At 47.1% G+C, this 25,548-nt stretch overlaps 2 protein-coding genes across 19 annotated transcripts in view; both read right to left on the reverse strand.

The window, feature by feature from the left end:
* Kmt2d (lysine methyltransferase 2D) overlaps window positions 1-4,063 on the reverse strand; it is a 39,562-nt gene extending 35,499 nt beyond the window's left edge. For 12 of the 15 annotated variants that reach the window (XM_076912042.1, XM_076912056.1, XM_076912046.1 and 9 more), the window contains exons 1-3: window positions 3,924-4,058; window positions 1,510-1,561; window positions 701-755 (exon numbers count right to left, since the gene is read on the reverse strand). In XM_076912042.1, the coding sequence (XP_076768157.1) occupies window positions 701-755; window positions 1,510-1,561; window positions 3,924-3,953 (137 nt within the window). In that variant the 5' untranslated portion in view covers window positions 3,954-4,058. Of the gene's footprint in view, window positions 1-700; window positions 756-1,509; window positions 1,562-3,057; window positions 3,169-3,923 lie in introns of those variants that run through there. The other 3 variants (XM_076912051.1, XM_076912052.1, XM_076912053.1) reach the window with 3 other exon arrangements.
* Window positions 4,064-10,212: 6,149 nt separating this feature from the next.
* Window positions 10,213-14,053, reverse strand: Rhebl1 (RHEB like 1). Of its 4 annotated transcripts, none has more exons than XM_034516008.2 (8): window positions 13,738-14,053; window positions 13,104-13,175; window positions 12,361-12,428; window positions 11,809-11,891; window positions 11,663-11,719; window positions 11,415-11,462; window positions 10,863-10,944; window positions 10,213-10,713 (listed from the first exon to the last, which is right to left on the reverse strand). In XM_034516008.2, the coding sequence occupies exons 1-8, from the start codon at window positions 13,787-13,789 to the stop codon at window positions 10,621-10,623; spliced, it is 555 nt and encodes a 184-aa protein (XP_034371899.1). In that variant the 5' UTR covers window positions 13,790-14,053; the 3' UTR covers window positions 10,213-10,620. The 4 variants fall into 4 exon arrangements, with proteins under 4 accessions (XP_034371899.1, XP_076768174.1, XP_034371897.1 ...); XM_076912059.1 differs by having other exon boundaries at window positions 12,349-12,428; XM_034516006.2 differs by having other exon boundaries at window positions 10,213-10,944.
* Window positions 14,054-25,548: the final 11,495 nt, after the last annotated feature.

Genomic DNA, 25,548 nt, shown 5'->3' on the forward strand with positions numbered 1-25,548 from the left:
CTCCTAGGGCAATCATTCCAACTAAAACTACGTCCATTGTCTCATCTTAACTCCTTGGCCTATCTATCCCTTGGCCTTCATTCTTAGGTGGCAGGTCCACCAGCATCCCACAGGCCTGAAAGTAGCAACCCACTTGACCCAGAAGTCTTAGTCGTGTCAAAATCCCTCTCGCAAAAAGTAGAATCCTAGTGTGCTGCAAGAGATTTAACATAACACTAAAGGACAACTGTGAATGAATCTCCACTGCTTTTAACAGGGATACCCCAAATACAACAGGAGGAACCTCAATTGCCAGGCATATGAAACTCAGGACCACCACTGACCCCAGCCCTAAATGAGCCCTGGGTCTCACCTAGCATGAAGGCCTCAGGTTTGTTGCCCTTAGCAACGCCAACTGCCCTTCTTCCTTAGATGCTCCTAGTAGTTAACAGAAGTGGGCCTTAAGAGTTACTGAGCATGTGTAAGCAGGCCTGGGGCTAAGCATGCTGGGAGTTGTAGTCTCAGGAAGCACACTGCTACTTGGAGGAGGGCTAAATGGGGCAGGACTTAACAGAGCAGAATAGTTTCCTTCCTCTTAAGTCAAACTGGGTTTCCAAATACTCGAAGAGTTAACGGTCCCTCTTTCCTTTTTCATATAGTCCAGTGTATCTCAAAACCAAATGAAACATGCTAAAGCTACATCTGAAAGCTGAAGACTCACACAACACTGGGTGTATTTTCTCTGACCTCCAAGGCAGCACACTGGAGTACAAAGGCTGAGAGGAGTCAAGAGGAAGAATTACAGAGATGCCAGGGCTGGTGGCAGATACCGACAACACCATTACTTGGAAGACAGAAGCAGAGGGATCAAAGGCAAGTTGGAGACCAGTCTGGTCTACATCGAGAGTTCCAGGCCAACCAGAGCTCCACAGTAAAACTGTTTAAACAGACAAGAATTCCCAAGATTACGAATAGAAAAGAAACCCCACATAAGAAAGCTGAGAAGGATTAGTGCCTGCAGCTGTTGGTGAGAAGGGTGGGCCTTCCCAACCAGTGTCTAGTGCTTCCAAAGGTGGTGTGAGGCAAGAAGACTCCCTTAAAAACAACTGTAAATGATAACGGTCTGGGAAATCCATCTCCCATGTTTTCCACTCCCCTTGTTTAGTCAGTGATCACACCAACCTGGGTACAGATAATCCTGTCCTCTAAAACTGGAAGGCAAATACCCCAGTCGATCGCTTGGGGCTGAATAACAAGGGAACCCTCAAAGTGCCCAATGATCAGTAAATCAATTCCCAGCCACCACAGTCTCAGTATCCTTCCCTAATCTCACACTTTCATTTCCAAATGCTGTCAATCCCCCTCAAGCCACGTGGAAGTCAAAATGCCACTTTCCTCTCCTCCTAATGCTCTGAACCTGCCAGGGTAGGAGCACCAGCATCACCTGACACCTATTACTGCCGTTCCCAAACTAGCTCTTCCCAAAGCCTCGTCCGAAACAATCCACTTGCAGGAAAGCAGGATGCTTACCTGGCCAGTTTACAGAGCATGCTCTGAACTTGAAGCGGCCCTTACAAGCCACCTGTGGGAAGAGGGGATTGGAGGTCAAGGCTCAAGCCAGGACCTCTTCCCATTCAATCATTCAAGGCCTGGTCGCACCAAATGTCCAAAAGAACTTTAAAGTTTTCTAAATGTTTGCATCTAACCATATCTTCCTAACAGATCCTCCACCAACTTTGTTCTCAGAGTTTCGGCCAAGGGAGCCACAAACAGCAACAAATAGAAGGCAGCGGCGATAATACAGTGGGTAGGAGGGCCGCCTGACACAAGGCCAGAGGGACACATTCCTGGGCCCTCCCCCAAGCACAGCTCTCTCTCTGGCTGCTAAAGCTAGCACTGCCCAAGAAGTTACAGAAACTACCTTCTTCATCTAGCCTTGAGGATCAGAGTAGAAACATCAGCAAAGGAAGCACCCCACTTACAGAGCCATGGAAGGCCCAAGACTGAGCTGCAAACTGTCCTTTCTGTGTATCATAAAGAATCCAGGGACATCTCCAAGAAGCCTGAAACCTTAGCCCCTAACTACTCCAGCTTTCAGCCCAGCATCTATACCAAAATATCAAGTGCCATAGCAATCAAGTCCCTGGAGGCATTTGAGCAAATACAGGCAAAGGTTCCCCCGTCCCATCATTCACAGCCAGTAAACAGAGACACACATATATCCCACGGGGGTTTTCCCTGGATCGAAACTAGGCTAATACCTGGGCCAGGCTTGCTCTAAACTAGGGAGGGAGCTGACACCCCAGAGTCTTACATCTAAAACTCCCAAAACAGCAAGAAAGGTGGCAGAGATTTACCCCAACCACTCTCCTTCCTCTGTTCACCCTAGACCAACAGACTTCACTCCATTTTCTCTGCAAGGGAGGAAATGGAGGCTTGGAGGGGTGAAAGACTGGAGCAGGCCCTTGAGTGAACAGCTCTTCAGTGGGACTTCCTGGTTCCCAGCTAGAGAATCAAACCACACCTCTCTCCACCCCCATTTTTGGTCAGCCCTCTAGGAAGGATCCAAATGGTAACACATAGTCCCTGGGTAGCCTAGGGGGCAGCCAGAGCTAACAAGGTACAGTCCCACCTAAGCATGTTCTCTAAGAGCAGACAAGAGAGGCAGAGACCGCAGATGACAGCTCACCTTACTCCAACACTCCAATGCCACCTCCCAGAAATCTTTCAAGGGCAAACCCCCTACCTTCCCCTTTCTGAGACAAGACTCAAGGAGACCTAGCAAATGTATTTTGAAGGGGGTGGAATCAGGGAGAAAAACACACTAGCCAAATCCCTGCTGGGCAACATGACAGGTGTGAGAGAGGCTGTCCCAGCCCAGGGCCCAGAGGCTGAGGCGGGAGGCTCATGCTGCACCCTGTCTGCTGTACACACACACCCCTTCTCCCCAGCACCTCCTACCAGGGCTGGAAACACTGGCTTCCAGCAGAAAAGAGCACAAATAAAGTCATTTCTCCATCAAAGAGGTACCAGCTACTCTATTCGACAGGGCTGGGGAAGCACCTGAGAACTATTTACCATTTCGTAGCCAGGAAAGCATCGTAGAGGTCTTGCGGGGGCTTTCGGGATTGGCCAGGGGCTCATGGGCAGCTAACTCTACACTAGGCCCAGAGAAAGCGAGAGACAAAAGCCATTTTTTTGCAGCCCACATTCGTAGAGAACGGATCTCAACGGCCTCCTCTATAATCCCCCGGAGATTATGTCCATCCCAAGAGGAGGGGAAGCAAAGCAGGCTAAGACACCACTAGGCCTTGCTGGGGTCACTTTGCCAGGCAGAGGTAGTTAAGTTGAACAGCAGGGGCAGAGGTGCAACAGCCCCACCTCCCTCTTGCCCCAGCTCCTCTCTTGTAACCAGTTTCCACCCACCCTCCCCCTGATGAAGGACCCAGGGCTCCTTGAGTTTCCCACAGATTGTTTTGGGTGCCCGGGTAAGTAGGAAAAACATTAAAGTCCAATCTGGCAGTAAGTCCGACCTGGCAGTGGCACCCCCCCACCCCCACCAAGTTGCTCTGTCCCAAGGAACCCTGGGGGTGGGGGTGGGGGACAGCAGCCTGGGATTGGTGTTGGCATCAGGGCCTGGGTCTTAGTTTGGTCGAACTCCCTCAACACAAAAATAAACAGGCAGAGAGGCTATCTGGACATGTTCCCAAACTCCTGTAGTTCCCTGAACCCCCAATCTTTAAAGAGGCACACCCCAAGAAACCAGGCCTCCGTTCTGCCGTGGCAACTGGCTCAGATTCCCTTGACAGACCCTGCCAAAGGAACCCTTCCCAGCTCTGGCACCCCTTTCTCCAACCTAAAGGCCAGCACCGGCCAAGATAGTCCATCTGGCTGTGCCCCCAGTCCAACCCTTTCTGGGCCCAGGCCGGGCGGACTTCACTCACCTCTTCACAGGGCGATCCAGAAATCCTCATCCGAGAACATGGCCAGAGCCCGGGCCGCTCCCCGACCTCCAACCGCCAGAGCGAGCACAGCCGCCCCCCACTCGGGGGGGCTTAGGGAGGCCAAGAACGGTAAATCCAGGTCGGAGTGGTCACCCTTCCCCCGGGGAAAAAAAAAAAAAAAAAAGCAAGAATCCAAGAGGGGTTCTCTGCCTCAGGTTCCAGCAGTTTAGGTTTCCATGAACAGCCCCAGGGCGGCGAATCCCGAGCGGACACAAAGAGAGCACCGGTGGCTTTGATCTTGGGCGAGCAGGCTCCGCATCCGCGTCGCGGGGCGGCCTCTCAGTCCTAGGGCCCGGCCAGCGCCCCGGCCGCCCGCGCCGGGCTCGGGCGGAACGTCGAGGCTCTCCAGATGGAACGTCGAGGCGCCTCCCCAGCAGCCCGGAAGGAATGCCGCGCCGCGCCGCGCCGCGCGCCGGGCCCGGATGGAACGTGAGCCCCTCGCAGCCGCGCCGAGCCCCTCTCCCCGCCCGGCCGGCGCCCCGGGGCCGCGCGAGCTACGGCGACGCGGAGCCGGCGGGGCCGAACCTGACACACACCCAGCGCCGGGCTCCGCGACCCCGAGCGTCCCCCCTCGGCGGCTTCGAGCCCCCCACCTTCTGCTCCCCCCGGGGAAGGGAGGAGGGTTGGTGGGCGAGGAAGAGGAAGGGGCGGGCGGTGCGAGCCCTCTGCCCGCTCCCCTCCGGCCGCTCCAGGCCCAGCGCTCGCCTCCCTTCCCCTCTGGCCTCGGGAGCTGCCCCGCCCCCGGCCTGGCCGGCTGTGGTCCGCAGCACCCCTTAGACCCCCGGCAGCCTCTGATCGCGGGGGGTCTAGAGGTGCATGGTCCAACCCCGGCTCCCGGCGCCGGGGGGTCAGGAAACTGAGCGGAAAGTGGGGAACGAGGCAGCCATTTGCAACCGGAGAGGAAAGTAGTGCAGCGCGGCGCCGCTCCGCCTCCCCCCCTCCGCCTCCTGCTCGGCCGGTAGGGTGGTTCCTGCGAAGAGGCTCTGTCGTTGCCTGGGATCTGGGCAGCGGTCGTAGAGACTCGTGGAGCGTCCGGCGCGAGATCCAGGGGGGCCTTTTGCCTGGGGAACCCCACTCAAGAAGGGGAGAAAGGAGAAGAGGAGGCCCTATTTTGTGTTGGAGCGGGGCGGCGGAGGGGTACAGCCCTCTTGGAGGAAAGGCTGTGACTCTGCAGTTCTACGCACACGCTCCGGGATCCCTCCGCTGCAGATTAACCCCGACTGCGCCAGGCTGGCCGCCGGGCAGACACGTGGGAATAAAGCCCCCCTCTTCTTCGCCGCGGCCCAGGAGCTGCCTCCTTTACCTTCTGAGTGGTAAAGCTAGGATTCTGGCCACTTTTTAATCCTGTTTCCTAAAGTCACTGACCCTTGGAACTCCTTGCTTTAGCTGGGGACAGTCTTTGCCAAGGGGGGGTGGGGGGTGAAAAGAGAGCCCGGAGATTGGCCGCAGCTCTGCATCCTGGGAACTGGAGTCCGCAAATGGAGAAAGTGAGGCACGGTGCCTGCCGCTGCAAAGGGTGGGTTCTTGCCACGTTTGGGGGCCGGAAGAAAGCTGGACGACTCTCAGATCTTGTAACTCCAAGACCCTTTGGTGCAGAAGTAATGTCCGTGTCCTCACGATCCCCAAACAACCACTTCCCTACCAAAACATCTATGTAGAGTGTCCCCACCCCATATTTAATTTTCCCGAAAATCTAAAACCTGTCGTCTCCTCCTCCTCCTCCTCCTCCTCCTCCTCCTCCTCCTCCTCCTCCTCCTCCTCCTCCTCCTCCTCCTCCTCCTCCAACTAAGCTAAATACTCTGCTACTTGGTTGGGATATTATTAATCTGAATAAGACCCTGTCAAGCTCCCACACTCCAAGTCTGGAAGAAAGGAAGACTAGAATTACCTTTCTGCATAGACTATACATGGAGTAAGCAGGCAGGTTGAGACAAATTAACCGTGTATTCGATATTTTATATCCCCCTTTTTTTCTTCATCAACATTGCGGAATTATTTCCATATTACGCGTGAAAAGGATGAGGCTAACGAGGAAATCGCCCAAGGAATCACTCTGAGACGTTAGCCCATAATGCAAACCAAAGGGAACATTTTCCTCATAGATTAAAAAAAAGAAAAGGGCAGATTTAAGGGTCTATCAAGATGGCCTGGAGAGTAAAAGGCACTTACTGGCAAGCCTTAAGACCTGGGTTCCATCCCTCTGGCCCACATGGTGGAAGGAGAGAACTGAATCTAAGTTATTCTCTGACCTTCACAGGTCCAGGATGCCCCTGCACACAAACGCACACGATAAAATAAATGTAATTTAAAAAAAAAAATAAATAAGAGAAAAGAGTGGAAAGAAGCTGGCAAGTTAGATCTGAGGCTACTATCCTGGGGAAAGTACAGCATGTGCGGTTCATTCTGTTGGAAATGTGCTGTATCCACAGGATCATAGCCATTAGATACATGCAGCTATTGAGTACTTTGAAATGTAGGTGGTGCAACTCAGTAACTTAGTTATAACAATGTTAGACCTAATCATGTGTGACCTTCCAGATTGGACAGTGTAGATCTGGCCATGGTTGCACAAGAGACCAACAGTAAACATGTCCTGCTATCCATACATAGCATGGAGGTTTGTAGTCTCATCACTGAAGCCAATTTCAACAAAATTTCTAAAAAAGAGATTTTAGGTGATCCCACAACTATCTCAGCTATAGTACAAGTTTAACTTGGAATTGAAAAGTGGAAGGTGCCCCCTCACTGCCAGTACCCAAAAATGAAAAGCAGAACCCCACTAGAAGATAATACTAATTAATCTGTGATGGACTATCCTTATCATTAGGTATATTACGTCAATTCTCATGGGGGAGGGGCGGCTGCATGGTCTTATGTAACACTGACCAGTAATCTGACATGTAGACAAGGCTACCTCTCAACTCAAGAGAAAATCTATGTCTCCTCTCCCTCCTGAGAGCTGGAATTAAAGACATGTACCACAGCTGGCCCCTCATTTCCCACTTTAATCCTTTTTAGACAGACTTAAACGTTTTGTTTATAATAGATGTGTATTTCTGTGTAGCTCTGTGAACTTATATGTACTATATAGATGCAAGAACCTCCAGATGTCAGAATAGGGCATCAGAGCCCTTAGAACTGGAGTTACAGGTGGTTGTGAGCCACTATGTGGATGCTGGGAACCAAACCTCGGTTCTCCTCAAAAACATTACTCTTTTCTTTTAAGATTTTATTTATTTTGTGTACATGATGTTCTCTCTGCATGTATACTACGTGCCAGAAGAGGACATCAGATCCCATTACAGATGGTTGTGAGCTGCCGTGTGGTTGCTGGGAATTGAACTCAGGACCTCAAGAAGAACAGCCAGCTCTCTTAAACACTGAGCCATCTCTCCAGCCCCCACATTAACCACTGAACTCCAAGAATGGTTTTTTTTTTGTTGTTGTTGTTTTTGTTTTTCGAGACAGGGTTTCTCTGTATATCCCTGGCTGTCCTGGAACTCTGTAGACCAGGCTGGCCTCAAAAAGAATCTTTTTAAATACAACCTCTTAAGCCAAGTTTGGCACTGCAGTCCTGTGACCTAGCACTTGGTATGTGAAGGCCAAAGGATGATGAGGACTTCAAAGCCCCCTCTGAGCTGAGGTAGCTCCCGTAGGTAGTTTGCTACCACAACTCATGAGTTTGACCCCCAGGGCCCACTAAGTGAATATAGAGAACCAATTCCTGAAAGTTGTCCTCTGGCCTCCACACCTGCACCACAGCACACCTGTTTCTCTTCTCTTCTCTCTCTCTCTCTCTCTCTCTCTCTCTCTCTCTCTCTCTCTCTCTCTCTGTCTCACACACACACACACACACACACATCAAAAGAACAACAAAAATTTTCAAAAGAAACGCTTGTCTTTTCACAATCTGTGATCCACAATCTGGAATCTGTAATGCTTCCAGCTACTGGGAAGGAGAAAGCAGGATTAGCAGACTCAAGGCCTGCCTCGGTAACTTAGGGAGACCCTATTTCAGTACATTCAGAGGCTGGGGTGATTGTTCAGTGGCTAAGAGCACTCCCTGGCTGATCTTCCACCAGACCTAGGTTTGGTTCCCAGAACCTACTTGGTGGTTCACAACCATCCCTAACCCCATTTCCAAGAGCTCTGATACCCTCCTCTGGCCTCGGAGGACACTGCTTACGTATGCTGCTTAGATGTATGGTAGGCAAAATACCCATTCCCAGAAAAAAAATATTTATTTTGTTTATTCAAGACAGGTTTTCTCTGTTTAGCCCTGGCTGTCCTAGAACTCACTCTGTAGACCAGGCTGGCCTCGAACTCAGAAATCGGCCTGCCTCTGCCTCCCAAGTGCTGGGATTAAAGGCGTGTGCCACCTGGCTGGTTTCATTCCCTGCACCCACGTGGTGGTTCTCAACTACCTATATCTCTAGTTCCAAAGGATCTGATGCCCTCTTCTGATTTCTTCTTCTTTAACACCTAAAAAATATAGCACAATTCCAAAGGTGTGCAAGGCACAAAGATGATCAAATGGATAAAGGACTCTAGAGGCACAAGGCCTACCCGTGCTGCAGACAAGCATGCAGGCAAAACACTCAAAGATAAAAAAATTAGTAAGTCTAGAGCTAGAGAGATGGTTCAACGGTTAAGAGCACTGACTGCTCATCCAGAGGTCCTGAGTTCAATTCCCAGCAACCACCAGGGTGGCTCACAACCATCAGCTACAATGTACTCATATACATTAAATAAATAAATCTTAAAAAAAAAAAAAAAAAATCAAAAAGAAGTCTCTAAATGGCTGACAAGATGGCTCAATGAATAAAAGACACTTTTTGTCAGACCTGAAGATCTGAGTCTGAGCCCCAGGCCCACAGTGTAGGAGAGAATCAACTCTTGCAAGTTGCCTTCTAATTTCCATTTGCATATTCTCTCTCTCTCTCTCTCTCTCTCTCTCTCACACACACACACACAAACACACACACTCGTGTGAACACGCACATTTTTACAAAAGGACTGGAGCTACAGCTCAGTGGTAGAATATTTGGCTAGCGTGTAGCCTCTTTATATGCAGCTCAGGATGACCTCCTGCCTTAGCCTTCAAACCCTAGGATAACAGGGTGTGTGTGTGTGTGTGTGTGTGTGTGTGTGTGTGTGTGTGTACCACAACACCCAGCTTCTGAAGCCTATTCAACCATACTTCACAAGTGGGAACTGAGGCTGATTGGACACTTCGGCTTCTCCCAGTCGGCAGAGGAGGTCTTTGTCCTCTACTATGTTACAGAGGCTCTTAGGTCACCCTTACAACTCTCTTTGAGGATGAATTGGTGAGTAGACAAGGCAGACGGTGGAGGGCTGGGAAGACGGTTCAGCAACGAAGAGTACACACTGCTTGTGCCTAGGACCCATGTACAGTGTCCAGTACCTATGTTCAGTGACTTACAACCACCTGTACCTACACCTTTAAGGAATCTGATGCCTCTGGCTTCCTCAGGTACCTGTATTCACATGCAAACACATAATTTAAAAAGTAAAGACCTACCCCTTACTAGCAAACAGCCATCCTACTGTGGCAGACTCTGAAAGAACAAAAACAAATCTGTAACACCTAAAAACTATAGCACAATTCCTAAGGTGTGCAAGGCACAAAACATGGCCAGATGGATAAAGGGGGAAAAAATGTCTGCTCAAAAGGGACAAGGCTCTTAGTAAGCAGTGCGTGAGGCTCGCTTTGAGTTCCAGGATAGCCAGGACTACACAGAGAAACTCCACAGAGGGGTGGGGAGTGGGCAGGGGGGAAGAAAGAGGGGGTTTAGGGATGTCCGGGTTGCCAGAGCACATGTGCACCAAGCACATTCTTTTTTTTTCTCCGTTTTCTTAGGTTAGCACACATTTCTAGTCTCCGCCTCTACTCTCCTTAATGTCATTAGAAACGAGGGGACACAGCTAATGTCATGGTCCCAGGACAACAGCTAGTCAGTATATGGCAGCTAGTCAGCATATGGAAACTGGCCACTAGAGGGCGGTATATCTGCAGTTAAGGGATCCTCAGAACCCACAAACTTAGATGGGTGGGGTAGCCCAACAGAACTTAAAAAAAATAGATGAAAAAAGAGAGCAGTTAAGTCTTAGGGCAGGGTCCTTAGTGAGGAAGGAGTAAGACAAGTCCATACTACATAGTGAAGCCACCAGTCCTCAGCTCTCCCCAGACACAAAAAAGTCAACAACAAAAGATTTCTCAGTTTATTTGGAAATATACATTGTTACCCCAGCAGACAGCTCTACTTCAGAACTGCCAAGCAACCAACACCCTTTCCCAACCAACGCCCAAAATCTACCCAGGAGTCCTGGGTAATCAATGCCCAAGACTCATATCCCAACTGCATAGACTGAAAACTCATTTAGAAAAACAAGGAGTTAGAAGTGTCCCTGAGACCTCTTGTTCCTTTGTAAACATTAACATCCAGGCTACCAGAACCTGGGATGAGTGTGCAAAAATGAGGATGCCATACTATGTGCCCAGTGGACAATGGACATAGTTGGCAACTGTAGCAGTTAAGTCCTGAGGGTCTGCCCCACCGCTGCAGGCTGGGCAATGCCTATGGCAGAAACAGGGCAGTTATTCCATGCCAAGAGTTCACATGAGATAGCATCGGCGGTCTTGTCGTCCATAAGAATTCTCCACACGGGTAATCTCCTGGATGACTTTGATGAAGATCTCTTGAGCTAGCTACAAAGAATAAGATCAGCCGTCAATCAGCTGGTTCAGAGCGGTCCCCGAGGCAAACATAGCGCATTCTCAACTGTCTCCACCACCAAGCAGCATGTAAGGAAGACACAGCTGGCCACGCCACTGAGTCTAAGCTTTATGTTCAGCACCTGATTATCCCGAGCAGATGACTCCATAAACGTTGCACCCCAGGACTCTGCTAGCTTCTTCCCTTCTACTGCCTGCACCTCTCTGGAAGCAGATTTGGAATGTATAAAGATAGACAACGGACAGAAACGTCAGCAAGTTCTCTGAAAGATCCCTAGGGTTTGGACTCCTTCTGATGATTCACACCCCATACCCCAAGGTTTGAGGAGGTGAATGAAAAAAGAGAAAATATATGTAAACAAAAGCATGATATGTAAGACTGAAATATAGATTATGATAGGATTATCCTTAAGTGACCTTCAAAGTAAGGATGAAAAGCAAGGGAAACCCAGCTAGGCGTGGTGACCCACCACTACATTCTCAGCAAGCACTAGTTAGAAAGCTAGAAGATCAGGAGCTAAAGGACAGCCTGGGCTACGTGGTAAAGATCCTGTCTCAAAAAAATCAAGATGTAACATTGCTTCGGTCAAACAGCAGAGCTGGGAAGGACTGTAGCTTGGTTGTTCCCTGGTACAAGCCACTTTCCTTTACCTAAGCAGCAGAATCTTACCCACCTCTCTGGAGAGAGATCTGCCTTATTCCCCACAAGTAGCACCGGCAGCCTGGGATGAAAAAGCAGTTACTGCAGTTGTGCTTGTCAGATTCCTGTCCCCATCCTCCATGGACCCCAACTACTCCAACTCCATCAAGGCCAGATGACTCCCCAAACAAGCCAGCCACCATCTACCTCTAGCCTCCTTGAAGAGTTCACCCTTCTGCTCTCTTCCACACCCTCATGTCACTATGTCCTAGGGCCACTTACCGAGTTTTACCATGGCCTTCGTGTAGCTTTTGGTACAGGTTCTTAACGACTTGGAAGCTTCAGACATAAGAAACAGAGCTATGGTTTTAGTTCTAGGATAACTGTTCAGTCTTGACAAGCCCCCACTCAAAATCTCAGCTACATACCTGTGCAGAGAGGTGACCGAGTATACAAGCGTGTAACCATGGACCCCGATGATGAGCGAATAGGGCAGAATACTGTACTCATCCTAGCAGCAAACAAAAACACGTGTTTTTACTCCCATGCCTTCAAACGGCATATGCTGGTAGCATAGCATAAGAATGACTCTCCCTGGGACATTTCCTGCCCCAGTCTCTTCCATTAAACAAGTTTTTTTTTTTTTTTTTTTTTTAATTTACTTTTATTAGATGTAAGTACACTGTAGCTGTCTTCAGACATCCCATAAGAGGGCATCAAATCTCATTATGGATGGTTGTGAGCCACCATGTGATTGCTGGGAATTGAACCCAGGACCTCCAGAAGAGCAGTCAGTGATCTTAACCACTGAGCCATCTCACCAGCCCCTAAACAAGTTTTTACAAAGTAGCTCCACTGAGCCTTGCACACTGCTAACAACTAAATGCTTTCCTTTTCATACTACACCCCACACGAACCATGCACACAGACTTTATATAGGGCTGAACTGTAACATTTGAACACCCTACCACAACTGGTACCTGCCCTGCTGTGTCCACTAGATGTAGGTGAAACTCATCTTTGCCAAGAGTCACTGTCTTGCTGTAAGCTGGAAAAAAACAAACAAACAAAAAGCTTCTTGACTGTAAGGTGCTTGGTAGTGGCAGTGCTGTGTGTTCCTATATATTCCTGACCCCAGGAGGGACACACACAGACTTACTGTCTTCATCAACACCTGTGGTTCTCAACCTTCCTAATACTACGACCCTTTAAAGCACTTCCTTGTGTTGTGGTGACCTTCAACCATAAAATTACTTTTGTTGCTACTTCGTAACTATGATTTTGCCATCGTTGTGAATCATAATGTACATATTTTTGGAGGTACAGGGTTGCAAATGGGGTCTCAACCCACATATTGGGAACCACTGATCTACACTATCCTGGACCAGAACCTTGCAAACTCTACTCTCTAGACACAGAACAGGATTCCCAGAACTGATTAGAGGAACATAGAAATAAATCAGCCTCTTGGCAACAAAGAAATCTCAAATTGTAGAGTTAGAGAGGGCACCCAGCCTATCTAGGCTCCATCTCCACATGAAAGAAAATTACTCAAGCCAGGCAGTAGTGGCACATGCCTTTAGTTCCAGTATTCCACAGGCAGAAGCAGGTGAATCTCTGAATTCGAAGCCAACCTGGTCTACAGAGCTAGTTCTAGGGTAGCCAAGGCTACACAAAGAAACCCTGTCTCCAAAAAAACAGGGGGGAAGGGGCTACTACTCACTATTCTCCACTGTAGGATCGTAGCCTTCCAGGAACTCGCCTTCCACAAATTGATGTGCCAAAGATGTCTTCCCTTTAAGGACCAGAGATTGTTGTAATACAATCATCCATCCATATTCACACCTTTTGTCCTTTAGGACTGTGGCCAGGACCAAAGGACACTCCTAATCAGCTTCCCAGTCTGTGGGAGCCCCAAAACAATGCCTTCCCTTGGTCTTTTATTACCACCATCCTTACGTATAGACTCCGCAGCGTTTTGGCTACTGAATGCATTCAGTGACGCCGCAGGATGCCCTTCCCGGCCCCACTCCATCTCACCCTTTGGGAAAGATTCCCCAGGATCTAGTGCACCAGGCTAGGACACTTGTGACTGTCTACCCCACGCAGATCACCACGCCTTCAAATACTGATCCCACCCCCGCTCCCAGAGCAACGCGGGGACGACTGGTGCAACCACAGCCCAGTACACTTTAACCCTTGCGCGGTCCTCTTCCAGCAATCCCTCCACCCTTCCGTCTCCTGGTAGCAAACCCGACTTCTTCCCAGGCCACATTGGGTCCTCGTGTCACATTTCCGCCACAGCGCGCCTCTTCTGGCCACAAAGCAATGGTGCTCTCGGGAGGGCGGGGACTCACCTACGGAGCGGTACCCCAGGATGGCCACCTTCCTGTAGCGCACCAGAGGCATGACAGGAAGCCGCCCCGCGGGGCTCGTAAGAGTGTGGGCCGAAGGAGCCCGAAGATCAGCCGAGGTGCGGGCCGAGGTGGACCCAGGGAAGGACAGTGGCTCACAGAAGCTACGCAGGGAAAGCCCAAGGAAAACCAAAACAAGCCGTGCGCCCCGGGCAGCCCACGTGATCACAACACAGCGACTGTACGCAAGGGAGCCTGGCGCGAGGGGCAGGGGAGGGGAACAAGAGGAGCGGGATACCTAGCCGGGCGGCTCCCGGCTCCGCCCCACATGCTGCCCCTCATTGGTCTATTAGACTAGAGGAGGGCGGAGTCACCCACAGGAGGGAAGGGTGGGCCTCACGTGGAGCGGGATCTTTGGGAGCTGCACATGCGTAGACCTGAGCCTGTTCATTCATAAAGAAAGAGAAAGAAACTCGGGGTCCTAGAGGTACTTGCTGCCTAGCCAAAGAAGCTGTGAATCTCAGATGGAAAACACCTGTTGTGAAAATACAAAACAAAAAGGAAAATATCTGTTGTGGTTGGGCTGGAGCGTTTGTTTTTGAGACAGGGTCTTACTGGTCTAACCTGGCCGGATTACAGCTCTCTGTATATAGACCATGCTGGCTTCAAACTCACAGGGATTCACTTGCCGCTTCCTCTTCCCCAGTACTGGATCAAAGGGGTACACTACTACATGTGGCTTTGGGCTGGAGGCTTTGTTGAAAAGATTCTAGGTCTCTGAAGCACGGGTTTAATTCCAGCACTCTAGAGGCAGAGACAGGCATATCTCAGAGTCTGAGGCCAGCCTGATCCAACAGAGTAAGTTTCAGGACAGCCAGGGCTACACAGAGAAACCAATTTGGGTGGTGGTGGAGAGGGGAGGGGGTTAGACCTCTGTTTTCACAGAATTGGAGTTCTTGTTCTGGGGAAATTGCTTCGGTGTGTGTGCAGTCTCAGGTTTCCTTATCATACCCGGGGCACTCATGTATTCAACAAATACTGACTTGAGGCAGGAAGATGCTGTGAGTTTGAGGCCAGCCTGGGCTATACAAGATCAAGCCAATCAAGACCTTGTCCGGAAAAAAAGGAAAAGAAAAGCCTAGGTCTATAATCGAAGGATTTAAGAGTCGAAGACAGGAAGGTCGGGAGTTCAAACTCATTATGGCCTCAGCTACATAGTGTGAGCCCAAGAGACCTTGTCTTAGAAAAAGCAAAAAGGCTGTCGCATGCGTTCTACATACTCTGAACAAGACACCGATGCAGCCTTGCTAAAAGAGATAAACATGACATCTGTTTTCCTGGCGTTTAAATTTATTCAGAGTTTGGAGTTGCATGAGGCCAGCCTTGTTTTCGGTCCCCAGAACACACAAACATGTACAAAACCTTAGGGAGACAAGTATGTCATGGACAGCTTCAAATTAATCAGTGGTTTCATCCATTTGGGGTAGAACCTAGGAAGTCAGTCACTGGTGGAGGGTGTTTGTGAAGCTCTGGGCCTTTCCTCTCTCTCTGCTTCTGTTTGCTGTCCACCATGAAAAAGCTCCCCCGCATGCTCCCACTATCCATGAGACTGTGTCACAACGGACACGAGCGTAGAGCCAAGTGATTACAGACTAACCATATGAAATTCTGAGCCAAAAAGGAACCTCTCTCTCCTTGAAGTGTGCTGTTCTCAGTTATTTGGCCACGGCAATACAAAATTCCGACTTAACACTACGCTCCCCTGGACTTCTTTGTTTTCCACAGCTAAGAATTCACCTCCTTCTTGGTGTATAGTAAGTATCATTATTGTCATAAATAGCACTGGCAGTGGTGGGCACACCTTTAATTTCGGGACTCATGAGGCAGAGGCAGGCAGATCTGTGAATTCAAGGCCAGCCTGGTCTACTGAGCGAGTTCCAGGCCAGCCAGGGCTACACAGAAACCCTGTCTCAAAAAGCCAATAATAATAAACAACACTATTACTTAGTGACTACAGCTTAAAACAATATGAAGTTTGGGGAGATTTTTATTGTTTTTGTATTTTGTTGTTGTTTGGATTGGCTTTGGGTTTTTCGAGACAGGATCTCTCTACATAGCTCTGACTTTTCCTGGAATACGTTGGCCTTGAAATCACAGAGCTCTGCCTGCCTTTGCCTCCCTGTTCTAGGAGTTAGGATAAAGGTTCGTGCCACAAGATTGGCTTTCTTGCTTTTTTTTTTTTTTTTTTTTTTTTTTTTTTTTTTTTTTTTTTTTTTTCACTATGATATAGCCCTGGCTGGCCTAGAGCACTCTTTGTCATGGACCCTAACTAGCCTCGAACACCCAGAGATGCACCTGCCTCTCCTTCCAACTGCTGGCCCAGAAAAACAGTGTATTCTTTCTCAGGGATCTGTGGGCTGAATTAGCAGCTCTCTTGTTTCCTGTCGTGTATTTGTTCCCGAGGTTGAAGTCTCAACGGATGTAGAAAGTCCAGAAGGACCTTGAATATCTGTGTGCTGACTATTGGCTGAGTCAGACTCTCTGTCTCTGTCTCTCCCCAACCCCCCACTCCCTTCCAGTGTCTTTCATCAATAAGTGATCAAGCCCTGAGCTTTCCTACAGGGAGGCAGAGAGGCAGAAGCTATAGGAAGGCAAGGGCCTTTTGAGCTTTGGACCCTGAAAGTGGCAAGTACTTGATTCCTCCTAAGGAAAGTGCCAATCCAGGGGCCACAGCCACAACTTATAAATTAACACAAGTCCCCAACCTACCTGAGCTATGTAACAAGACCCTGCTTCACAAAAACAAGGACTAGCTTGGGATCCCCAGCCTCGACTGCTCCAGGATGAGCCTGAACTTTTATTTAGTTATTATTTTTTTTAATGTGTATGGGTGTGCTACCTACATATGATCTCCTGGAACTAGTTTCAGATTCACAGTTGTGAGCTGCCACGTGGGTGCAGGGAAATAAACCTATTGAACTTGGAATCCTCCTGCCTCTGACTCCAGAGAGCTGGGAGGATCTGTGCTGTTAATGACTGACTGAATCCTGGGCTTTAAGCTCGCTATCAATTGAGCTATCACCAATCCATATTCATGACTGTTGTTTTCTGGTTTTCCTTCCATCTCCATTGCTGCCCGGTGTCTTACCTGCAGCTCAACCCTTTCTCCTTTCTCTCCACTCACGACTTAGCTCTCTCCCAAGCAAGTCTCCATTCAGTTCCAGGGATTTTTTTCTTCTCCAGGACAGGGTTTCTCTGTGTAGTCCTGGCTGTCCTGGAACTCACTCTGTAGACCAGGCTGACCACAAACTCAAGAGATCCTCCGGCCTCTGCTTCCCAAGTGCTGGGATTAAAATCCTATGGCACCACACTTGGCTATTTGGTTTTACAAAGAGGCAACAGGTCTCTTCTGGCCAAGTTAGCCTCAGATTTAATTTTGACAGCATTACAGTTTATTGGCAGCTGATACAGTTTATTTATTTATTTATTTATTTTTGAAATTGTTTTACCTCATAGTGGATGCTGGCTGCAAACTAAAAATCCTCTTGTCTCAGGCTCTCAGTTGCTAAGATTAGAGTCTTAAGCCACCACACTGGGCATCAAGTGATTTTTTTAAGCTTTTTGAGACAGGGGTTCTCTATGTACACCTGGCTATCCTAGAACTAGCTTTGACCTCACAGAGATCTGTCTGCATCTGCCTCCTGAGTGTTGGGAGATCAGCCTGCAGATGATTCTTGTTAAATTACTCATTTATTTCTTTTTTTTTTTTTTTTTTTTTTTTGAGGGGTGGAGGTGGTAGAGATGGCTCAGATGCATTCTGTTCTTCCAGAGGATCTGAGGTACATTCCTAACACCATGTAAGGTCCCTTATAACCTCCTGGGACTCCAAGTCCATATGGCCTTTTCTGGCCTTCTTGGTACCCAAACACTCATGGCCTATATATACAGGGACACAAATAAATACATATAACTAAAAATTAAATTAAATATTGGCTGGATGTAGTGGCACATGCCTTTAGTCCCTGCGATTTGGGAGACAGAGGCAGAAGGGTCTCTGTGAGTTTGAGGCCAGCCTGGTCTATATATTGAGTTCCAGGATGGACAGAACTACATAGAGAGATCCTGTCTCATACAAGGCAAAACAGATAGCTAAAATGTGTGTGTGTGTGTGTGTGTGTGTGTGTGTGTGTGTGTGTGTGTGAGAGAGAGAGAGAGAGAGAGAGAGAGAGAGAGAGAGACCCAAGTACACACTTGTAACCATAGCACTTGGGAGGCAGAGGATCCAGAGTTTAAAACCAGTTCTCAAACAATTAAAATGCAATCATATATGTATATATAAAAATATATAATGCTATATACATATATACATACATGCATACACACACACACACACACACACACACACACACACACATATATATATAGTGGTGGTGGTAGTCCTGGGAATTGTATGCAGGACCCACACAGTCTAGGCATCTCTGTGCTACTGAGGCTGAGCTATGTCCCTGTCCTTTTTTTGTTTGTTTGTTTGGTTGGTTGGTTGGTTGGTTTTTTTCGAGACAGGGTTTCTCTGTGTAGTCCTGGCTGTCCTGGAACTCACTCTGTAGACCAGGCTGGCCTCGAACTCAGAAATCCACCTGCCTCTGCCTCCCAAGTGCTGGGATTAAAGGCGTGTGACACCACCACCCGGCCTCATTTTTTAAATTTATATTTCAAGGGGCTTGCTAACATGGCCCAGCAGTTAAATGCATTTCTGGTCTTCAAGAGGACTCTAGTTCAGTTTCTAGCACCCACATGCAGCAGACAACCATCCATAACTGCAGTACCATGGGATCTGATGTGGTCCTTTGGCCCCTGCTTGCATCAGGCACCCACATGCTGTACACACACGCATCCGGACAGAACACTCATACACATAAAAGTAAAATAATAAATCTTTAAATTTATGATTTGAAACAGGGTCATACTAGGTTAGCCAGGCTGGCTTTGAACTTACAGCCCCAAGTTGCCTGACCCATGATTCCCTGGATTCAACCTCTGAGCAGGGTCATGAACTGCTACTACACCTGGCTCTTTGACAGCAGAGAGAGAGAGAAGGCATGCTACCATGCTGGGACTCAAACAAAACTTGGGACCTTTTAAAGCTCAAGTTTGATCATACTCCCCCCACCCCCCCAAAAAAAAAAACCTTAATTGTGTGTACCTACTCGGATAACTTCATTTTGAAAATCTCCCGAGTATGGGGGCAGACACTTGTAGTCTCAGCTATTGGAGTTGAGGCTGGGGTGTTGCACTGATGCACAGGTGGAGTGAGATGCTCAAGGCTGGCGAGACAGCAAGACATCATCAACCAGAAAAGTGGACAGGAGGATGTCCTTAGTACAGCATAAAACCTACCTGTGATGTCAGGGCTTGATAAGCATTTGGAGCAAGGAGAGGGAAGTCTCTGGATCTGATCTCTTCCTGTGTGTTAATTCACCTTTTTGGTTTAAATTGTTTATTTTTTTTTGTTTTTTGTTTTGTTTTTTCGAGACAGTAAATTGTTTAATTGTTTAAATCTTATAGCACCTGTTTTCCAGCCTCCTGGCAGCAGTGCCTCACCATATCCTCCGGCACCCCCAGACAAAGTAATATCCTTAAGGACACAACTGTTGAATAAGAGCCTAAAAGTACAGAATAAATACATACATACATACATACAGAGATACATACATACAGAGATACATACATAGATACATACATAGTTACATAGATACATGCATACATACATTCATAGATGCATACATAGATACATACATACATACAGAGATACATAAATACATACATATATAGTTACATAGATACATACATGCATACATATACATACATACATACATACATACATACATACATACAAACATACATACGCAGGGTAGAGGTGATAGAGGAGGCAGCCCTTAGTGGTGCATGCCTTAATCTCAGCACTCACCAGGCAGAGGCAGACAGATCTCAGGCTACACAGAAAAACATTGTCTCAAAACAAAAACAAACAAACAAACCAAGAACCTAAAAGTATAAAAGTACATACAGTTCTATGTATTTAGATGCATAATCTCCATCCCAGGAAAAGTAACCAGTTTAAAAATAAGGCCCTCCAGCATGACAGCCATTCTTCCCAAGACACTGCCAAGAATTCCTAGGACTTAGCATGGTCTTTGAAGGAAACAGAAACCCAATCAACCTTCTCATCCTACCAGACAGGAGTCTTCACCCCTAACAACTTTGTCACTGAAAACCATTCTCCATTCTTACTCCATAGGCTGAACTACTCTGTTCTTAAGGGAGGGAAGGGGAGGCTGTGTGTAAGACTCAGACTCATGCAACACTTCCTACCGAGATCCAAGGAGGGTTGGGCCAGCAGCACCAGGGAGAAGTACATAGGAAACTTAGGTCATTTAGTTTTAAAAAAATTCATAATACCCACTCTAAAAGATTTTAGATGATCTTAAGCCTGGCATGGTGATGTACTCTTTCAATCCCAGCAGAGGCAGGAGGATATCTGTCAGTTCAAGGCCAGGCTGGTCTATATAGTGAGTTCCAGGACAGCAGGGCTTTGTAAAGAGACCCTATTTCAAGAAAACAAAGTCTCTGAGATCAGGTAGTCTAGCCAAGGAACATAACAAGAAAGGGATGTGTGCTGTATGGGGGCCATGAGATTAATCTCAGCTGTTGCAGCTGCTGGGGGCTTAACCAGCTGTTCCCCAGACAGCTGCAGTCTTCAGCTCAGGCCTGGCTGTTAGGGGGGCAGCTCTGTCTTACCTGGTAGACATCAGCTCCAAGGAAGCCTAGGCTCTCCTCATAGAACCCCTTGAAAGGAACAGAGAGCCGCAGAGAAAGTGTCCCCACTTCTCAAGAGTTCTATTTGCACAGCTACATACTTAGGTTATGGGGCCCAATGGAGATAGGTTAAGAGACAGTTTGGGTTTCCAAAGAAGCAAAGCCTGCTGTGTTCTCAGCCCAGCCTGTGTCACTCCCCTGCAGTGTCCGACCACCTGTTCTCATAGCACACTGCATGAGAGTGGGAACATTTCCTACACGTGGCTGAAGCTCCAGCAAGGAAACTCAGACATTCAGATGAGAAAATCTATCTAGAGATCTAGAGATGAAGACCACCTAACAGCCCTGTCTGATTCCAGTTTCTAGTTTAATTTAATGGGTGTTTTGTCTGTAAGTATGTCCACTTGCATGCCTGGTGGGGACCAGAAGCTGTCAGGTCCCCGAGAACTAAACTTACAGGTGTTTGTGTGGCACTGTGTGGATGCTGGGAATCAGGCTGAGTCCTCTACAAAAGCAACAAATTCTGTTAGCCACTGAGCCATCTCTCCAGCCCGTTTTCTCATTGTTTTTTGAGACTTGGTTTTTCTGTGTAGCCTGGCTGTCCTGGATTAAGGGTATGTGCCACCACATCTGGCTCATGGTCTTTTTTCCATAGACAGCTGTCTTAGTTTCCCCACCTGAGATGAAAGCTCCTCTACTAAGAACAGTTCACAAAAATATAGTTAGAGATCTGGACAAAAAAAAAAAGTTAGGATTCTTAGTCAAAAATGCTTTTTTTTTTTCTTTTTCTTTCTCCTTTTGTTTGCCCTTTTTGGGGTGGAGGGGTTCCTTTTCTTTTTAAAGATTTATTTATTTATTTTATGTATATAAGTACAATTATAGCTGTCTTCAGATACACCAGAAGAGGGCGCCAGATCCCATTACAGATGGTTATGAGCCACCATGTGGTTGCTGGAAATTGAACTCAGGACCTCTGCAAGAGCAGTCAGTGCTCTTAACCACTGAGCCATCTCTCCAGCCCTAGTTATTTCCTTTTCTTTTGTTTTGATGATTTGGAGGGTCTGGAGAGATGGCTCAGAGGTTAAGAGCACCCTGCTCTTCCAGGGGATCAGGGCTCAGTTCCCAGCATCCACATGGTGGCTCACAACTGTCTGTAACTCCTCTTCCAGGGAGACATACATGCAGGCAAAACACCAGTGAACTAAGTAAAATAAAATACAAATAAATTATATAAAAGAAAGATAATTTTCATGAACATTTTCTGTGTTAAGGTTTTAAGTTTATAATTTTGTGTGTGTGTGTGTGTGTGTGTGTGTGTGTGTGTGTGTGTGTGCATGGATGCAGTGCCTACAGAGGCCAGAAGAGGGCACTGGACATTTGGATCCCCTGAAGCTGGAGTTCCAAATAATTGTTAGCAGCTCCTACATGGTTTCTGAAAATCAAACTCTGGTCCTCTGCAAGAATAGTGAGTGCTGAGGTCAGAGGTTACTCTAAAACTGACCCAGAGCTACCCCAGAGCTCTGATCTTACAGCTTCTGTGTTCTGAGTGCAGGATTACAGGTACAGGACACGATGCCCAGCAAAAGAGAGGATTGTTTTTATTAAGTAAAGTCTTTGCCTTGGCTCTGGTCTCTTCCTCAAGATTGGAAGCCTCTATTTCTTCTTTTCCCTCCATACTCAATCATCAAAGACATGTGCTAGCTCATGTCTGTATTCCTAACACTAAAGAGGCACCACTGTAATTGATGTCCGCCTGGTTTACAAAGTGAGCACCAGGCCAGCCTGGGCTACAGAATGGGACCCTCCATATTAGTAATAGTAATAGTTAATAGTAATAATGTACAATATATCATTATTTTGTTATAATACTAGAGGTTGGGGGTCAAGTTCCTGGTAATCATTCTAGACAGAGCCTTCCCATATATTCTCACATGTGGTTTTTCCTCAAGTCTGGGGAGGGACAGAGGGCTGGCTCAGTGGCTAAGGGTATTTCTGCTTTTACAGAGGTCCTGGGTTTGGTTCCCAGACCAACACAACAGCTCTCAACTGTCCGTAACTTCAGTTTAAAGGGAATAATGCTCTCTTCTGGCCTATAGAAGAACTACACTCACTTGGTACGCTTACACACATGCAGTCAAAACACTCATGCACATAAACTAAAAATAAAAAATAAATAAAAATAACAAACGTTTAAGAGATGTATAAGAAGCAGGATGTTTTGATATTTTTTGTTTTAAGTGGGCTAGTCCTATAGCATCTGGACACTGCCCACACTTCTAACCTCACTTAACCTTTTGGTTTGATGTTTGCTTGATTTTTTGTTTGTTTGTTTTGTTTTGTTTTCAGACATGGTATCATGTAGGCCAGGATGGCCTCTCACTACTACTCCTGGACTTTTTTTTTTTTTTTTTTTAAGACAAGATCTTCTGTCTTACTATGTTGCCCTGCTGTCCTTGACTTCACTATGTAGACCAGGCTGGCCTTGAACTCACATTGTTCTGTCTGATAGTGGTCTCATGACCAACTTTTTAACATTTGAAACAGAGTCTCATTCTAAAGGCCAGGAGTGGCCTAGAACTCACTATGTAATCAGACTGCTCTTGACCAGCAAGCTATCTCCTTTCTCAACTTGCTGAATGCTGATAGCAGCTGTGAGCCACTAACCCATCTCAGTAGTTAACCTTAATTACCTTTTTTGAAGCCCTGTATGTTCCCACACATTGCAGAGCTATATCCCAGAGCTATGTACTGCTGGGACTCGAACCCAGAGCTTGGCCCACGCTAGGCACGTGCTCTACCATTGAGTCTCTCTTACTCTCCTCTTCACTGGCTTACCAGCCTGCCAGGAACCTAAACAATATGTATTTCTTTAACTGAATGGCAACGTAATTTTAATTAAGGAGGCAAGCCATTTAATGTAGAAGAAAAAGAGACAAAATGAAAATAAGAAATAAGGGGGCTGGAGAGATGACTTGGTGTTAAGAGAACAGCAGTTAAATTACTTTTATTGTGATGCTGTAAGAATCCAATGAGACTTCAGTGAGAATTCCCACACCTGTTAGAGAACAGGGCCTAGCATGTACTGAGTCCTCAGTAAATATAAGCAATGTATTGTTACCCTTCCAAGTAGCTCTGTTTTAAAAAAAAAAATATATATATATATAACTTACGTTTATATGTATTAGTCTCTTGTCTGCATGTACATCTGTGTGAGGGTGTTAGATTCCTGGAACTGGAGTTACAGACATTGTGAGCTGCCATGCTGGGAATTGAACCCGGGTTCTCTGGAAGAGCAGCCAGTGCTCTTAACCACTGAGCCACCTCTCCAGCAACACACCTCACCAAACAGTGTCTCTATGGTCAATGACTACATATCCTCCCAGACGCCAAACTCTTGCCTGAGATGCCCTTTCCAGCCTTGCCCACCTATATACCAGTCAACAACCCTATTTCAGCTCTTCCCTGTTCAGAAGTCTCTCCCTGTACTGATATGGCACATACTGCCGATTGGATTCTTCCTAGGTAATAACATTGCTTTAGTAAGCCTATGTATTTATACATTAATGGCTACTTTTCCAAGAATATAGTTTCTTGATGTTTTGTGTATGATGTTATACTATTCTTGCTTGGAAAAAAAGGATGGATTTAAAGTTACCTGAACCTTTAGGTAGTGGCTCTAATTCTAATGACCCTGTATGCAGAAGTCTTGTCAACACTATCACAAAATGTTCTGAAATTCTCAGAAGAGTGTTAGATTCTGTTCTTAACTTCTGGCCTGTCTCTTTAGCCAAAAGTCATTTGTTTATTTGTTTGTTTTTTTGTTTTATATCTTTGTTTGCAAGGTTGTTTCTGACACTCAGTCTCTCTGTTTAGCCCTGGCTGGCCTGGAGTGCTCTATAGATTAGACCAGTCTCAGATTCACAGACAGCAGCTGCCTCTGCTTCCCAAGTGTGGGGATTAAAAGTGGGCACCACCAAGCCACAGCACCCAATCACAGTTCCTTGTATTTGTTCTCTCTCTCTCTCTCTCTCTCTCTCTCTCTCTCTCTCTCTCTCTCTCTCTTAAAGATTTATTTATCATGTATACAGCATCCTGTCTGTATGTACATCTTCAGGCCAGAAGAGGGCATCAGATCTATTTACAGATGGCTATGAGCCACCATGTGGTTGCTGGGAACTGAACTCAGGTCCTCTGGAAGAACTGTCAGTGCTCTTAACTACTGAGCCATCTCTCCAGCACTCTTTCTCTTTTTTCTCTTTTTTAATGCGGCTTTTTGAGACAGGGTTTCTCTGTAGCCCTGCCTGTCCTGGAACTCACTCTGTAGATCAGGCTGACCTGGAACTGAGGGATTTGCCTGCCTTTGCCTCCCAAGTGCAGGAATTACAGGCGTGAGCCACCACTGCCCCTCAAAATTTTTCTTTTATCCTGAAATAAACCCAACCCCAATGTTCTGGAAACAGAAGCAGGAATGTTATGAGCTCAAGGGCAAACTGAATCTCAAAATAAATAAATTAACAAACATAAATAAATACATCCAAATATGTCACATTGTGTCTGATTTTAAATAATAAGATTTATTTATGGCAGGGCCTTACTAAGTAGCCCAGGCTGCCCTTGAACTCAAGACAATTCTCCTTTCCGTACCCAGCTTGAAAAACAAAACAAAACTCAGCCCTGAAAAGCGTACGCTGGCAATACTTTTAGTGGAGTAGCAGACAGGAGTAGACAGCACAGGGCAACAACGGCAGCGAGAGGGGAACACAAAGCCTAGATGACATTTGCTCAGCTCCTGCGTTGAAAAGAGTTGCTACTGGAAGGTGCTCGACCAGCGGCCAAATTAGTGTGCCCACCTGCCACAAGCACACGGTGCGCTTACCTGCTTGTAGGCAAAGTGTGTTTTTTACAAAGCTGGGAGGGACCTCAGGAGGACAAGAATAAAGGGAGGGGCCTCGAGGGGATAAGAATAAGAGGAGGGGCCTCAAGAGAACAGAATGAGGG

Source organism: Arvicanthis niloticus, chromosome 13 (assembly GCF_011762505.2).
Source record: "Arvicanthis niloticus isolate mArvNil1 chromosome 13, mArvNil1.pat.X, whole genome shotgun sequence".
Taxonomy (NCBI): domain Eukaryota; kingdom Metazoa; phylum Chordata; class Mammalia; order Rodentia; family Muridae; genus Arvicanthis; species Arvicanthis niloticus.

Bases quoted from the DNA above. Each gene is read 5' to 3' on its own strand.
- Rhebl1 (XM_076912058.1), bottom strand. From the start codon at position 13,789: ATGCCTCTGGTGCGCTACAGGAAGGTGGCCATCCTGGGGTACCGCTCC. The intron at 13,176-13,737 runs GTGAGTCCCCGC...TGGTCCTTAAAG, and splicing joins CCTGGGGTACCGCTCCGTAG to GGAAGACATCTTTGGCACAT. The intron at 12,429-13,103 runs GTGAGTAGTAGC...GTTTTTTTCCAG, and splicing joins CGATCCTACAGTGGAGAATA to CTTACAGCAAGACAGTGACT.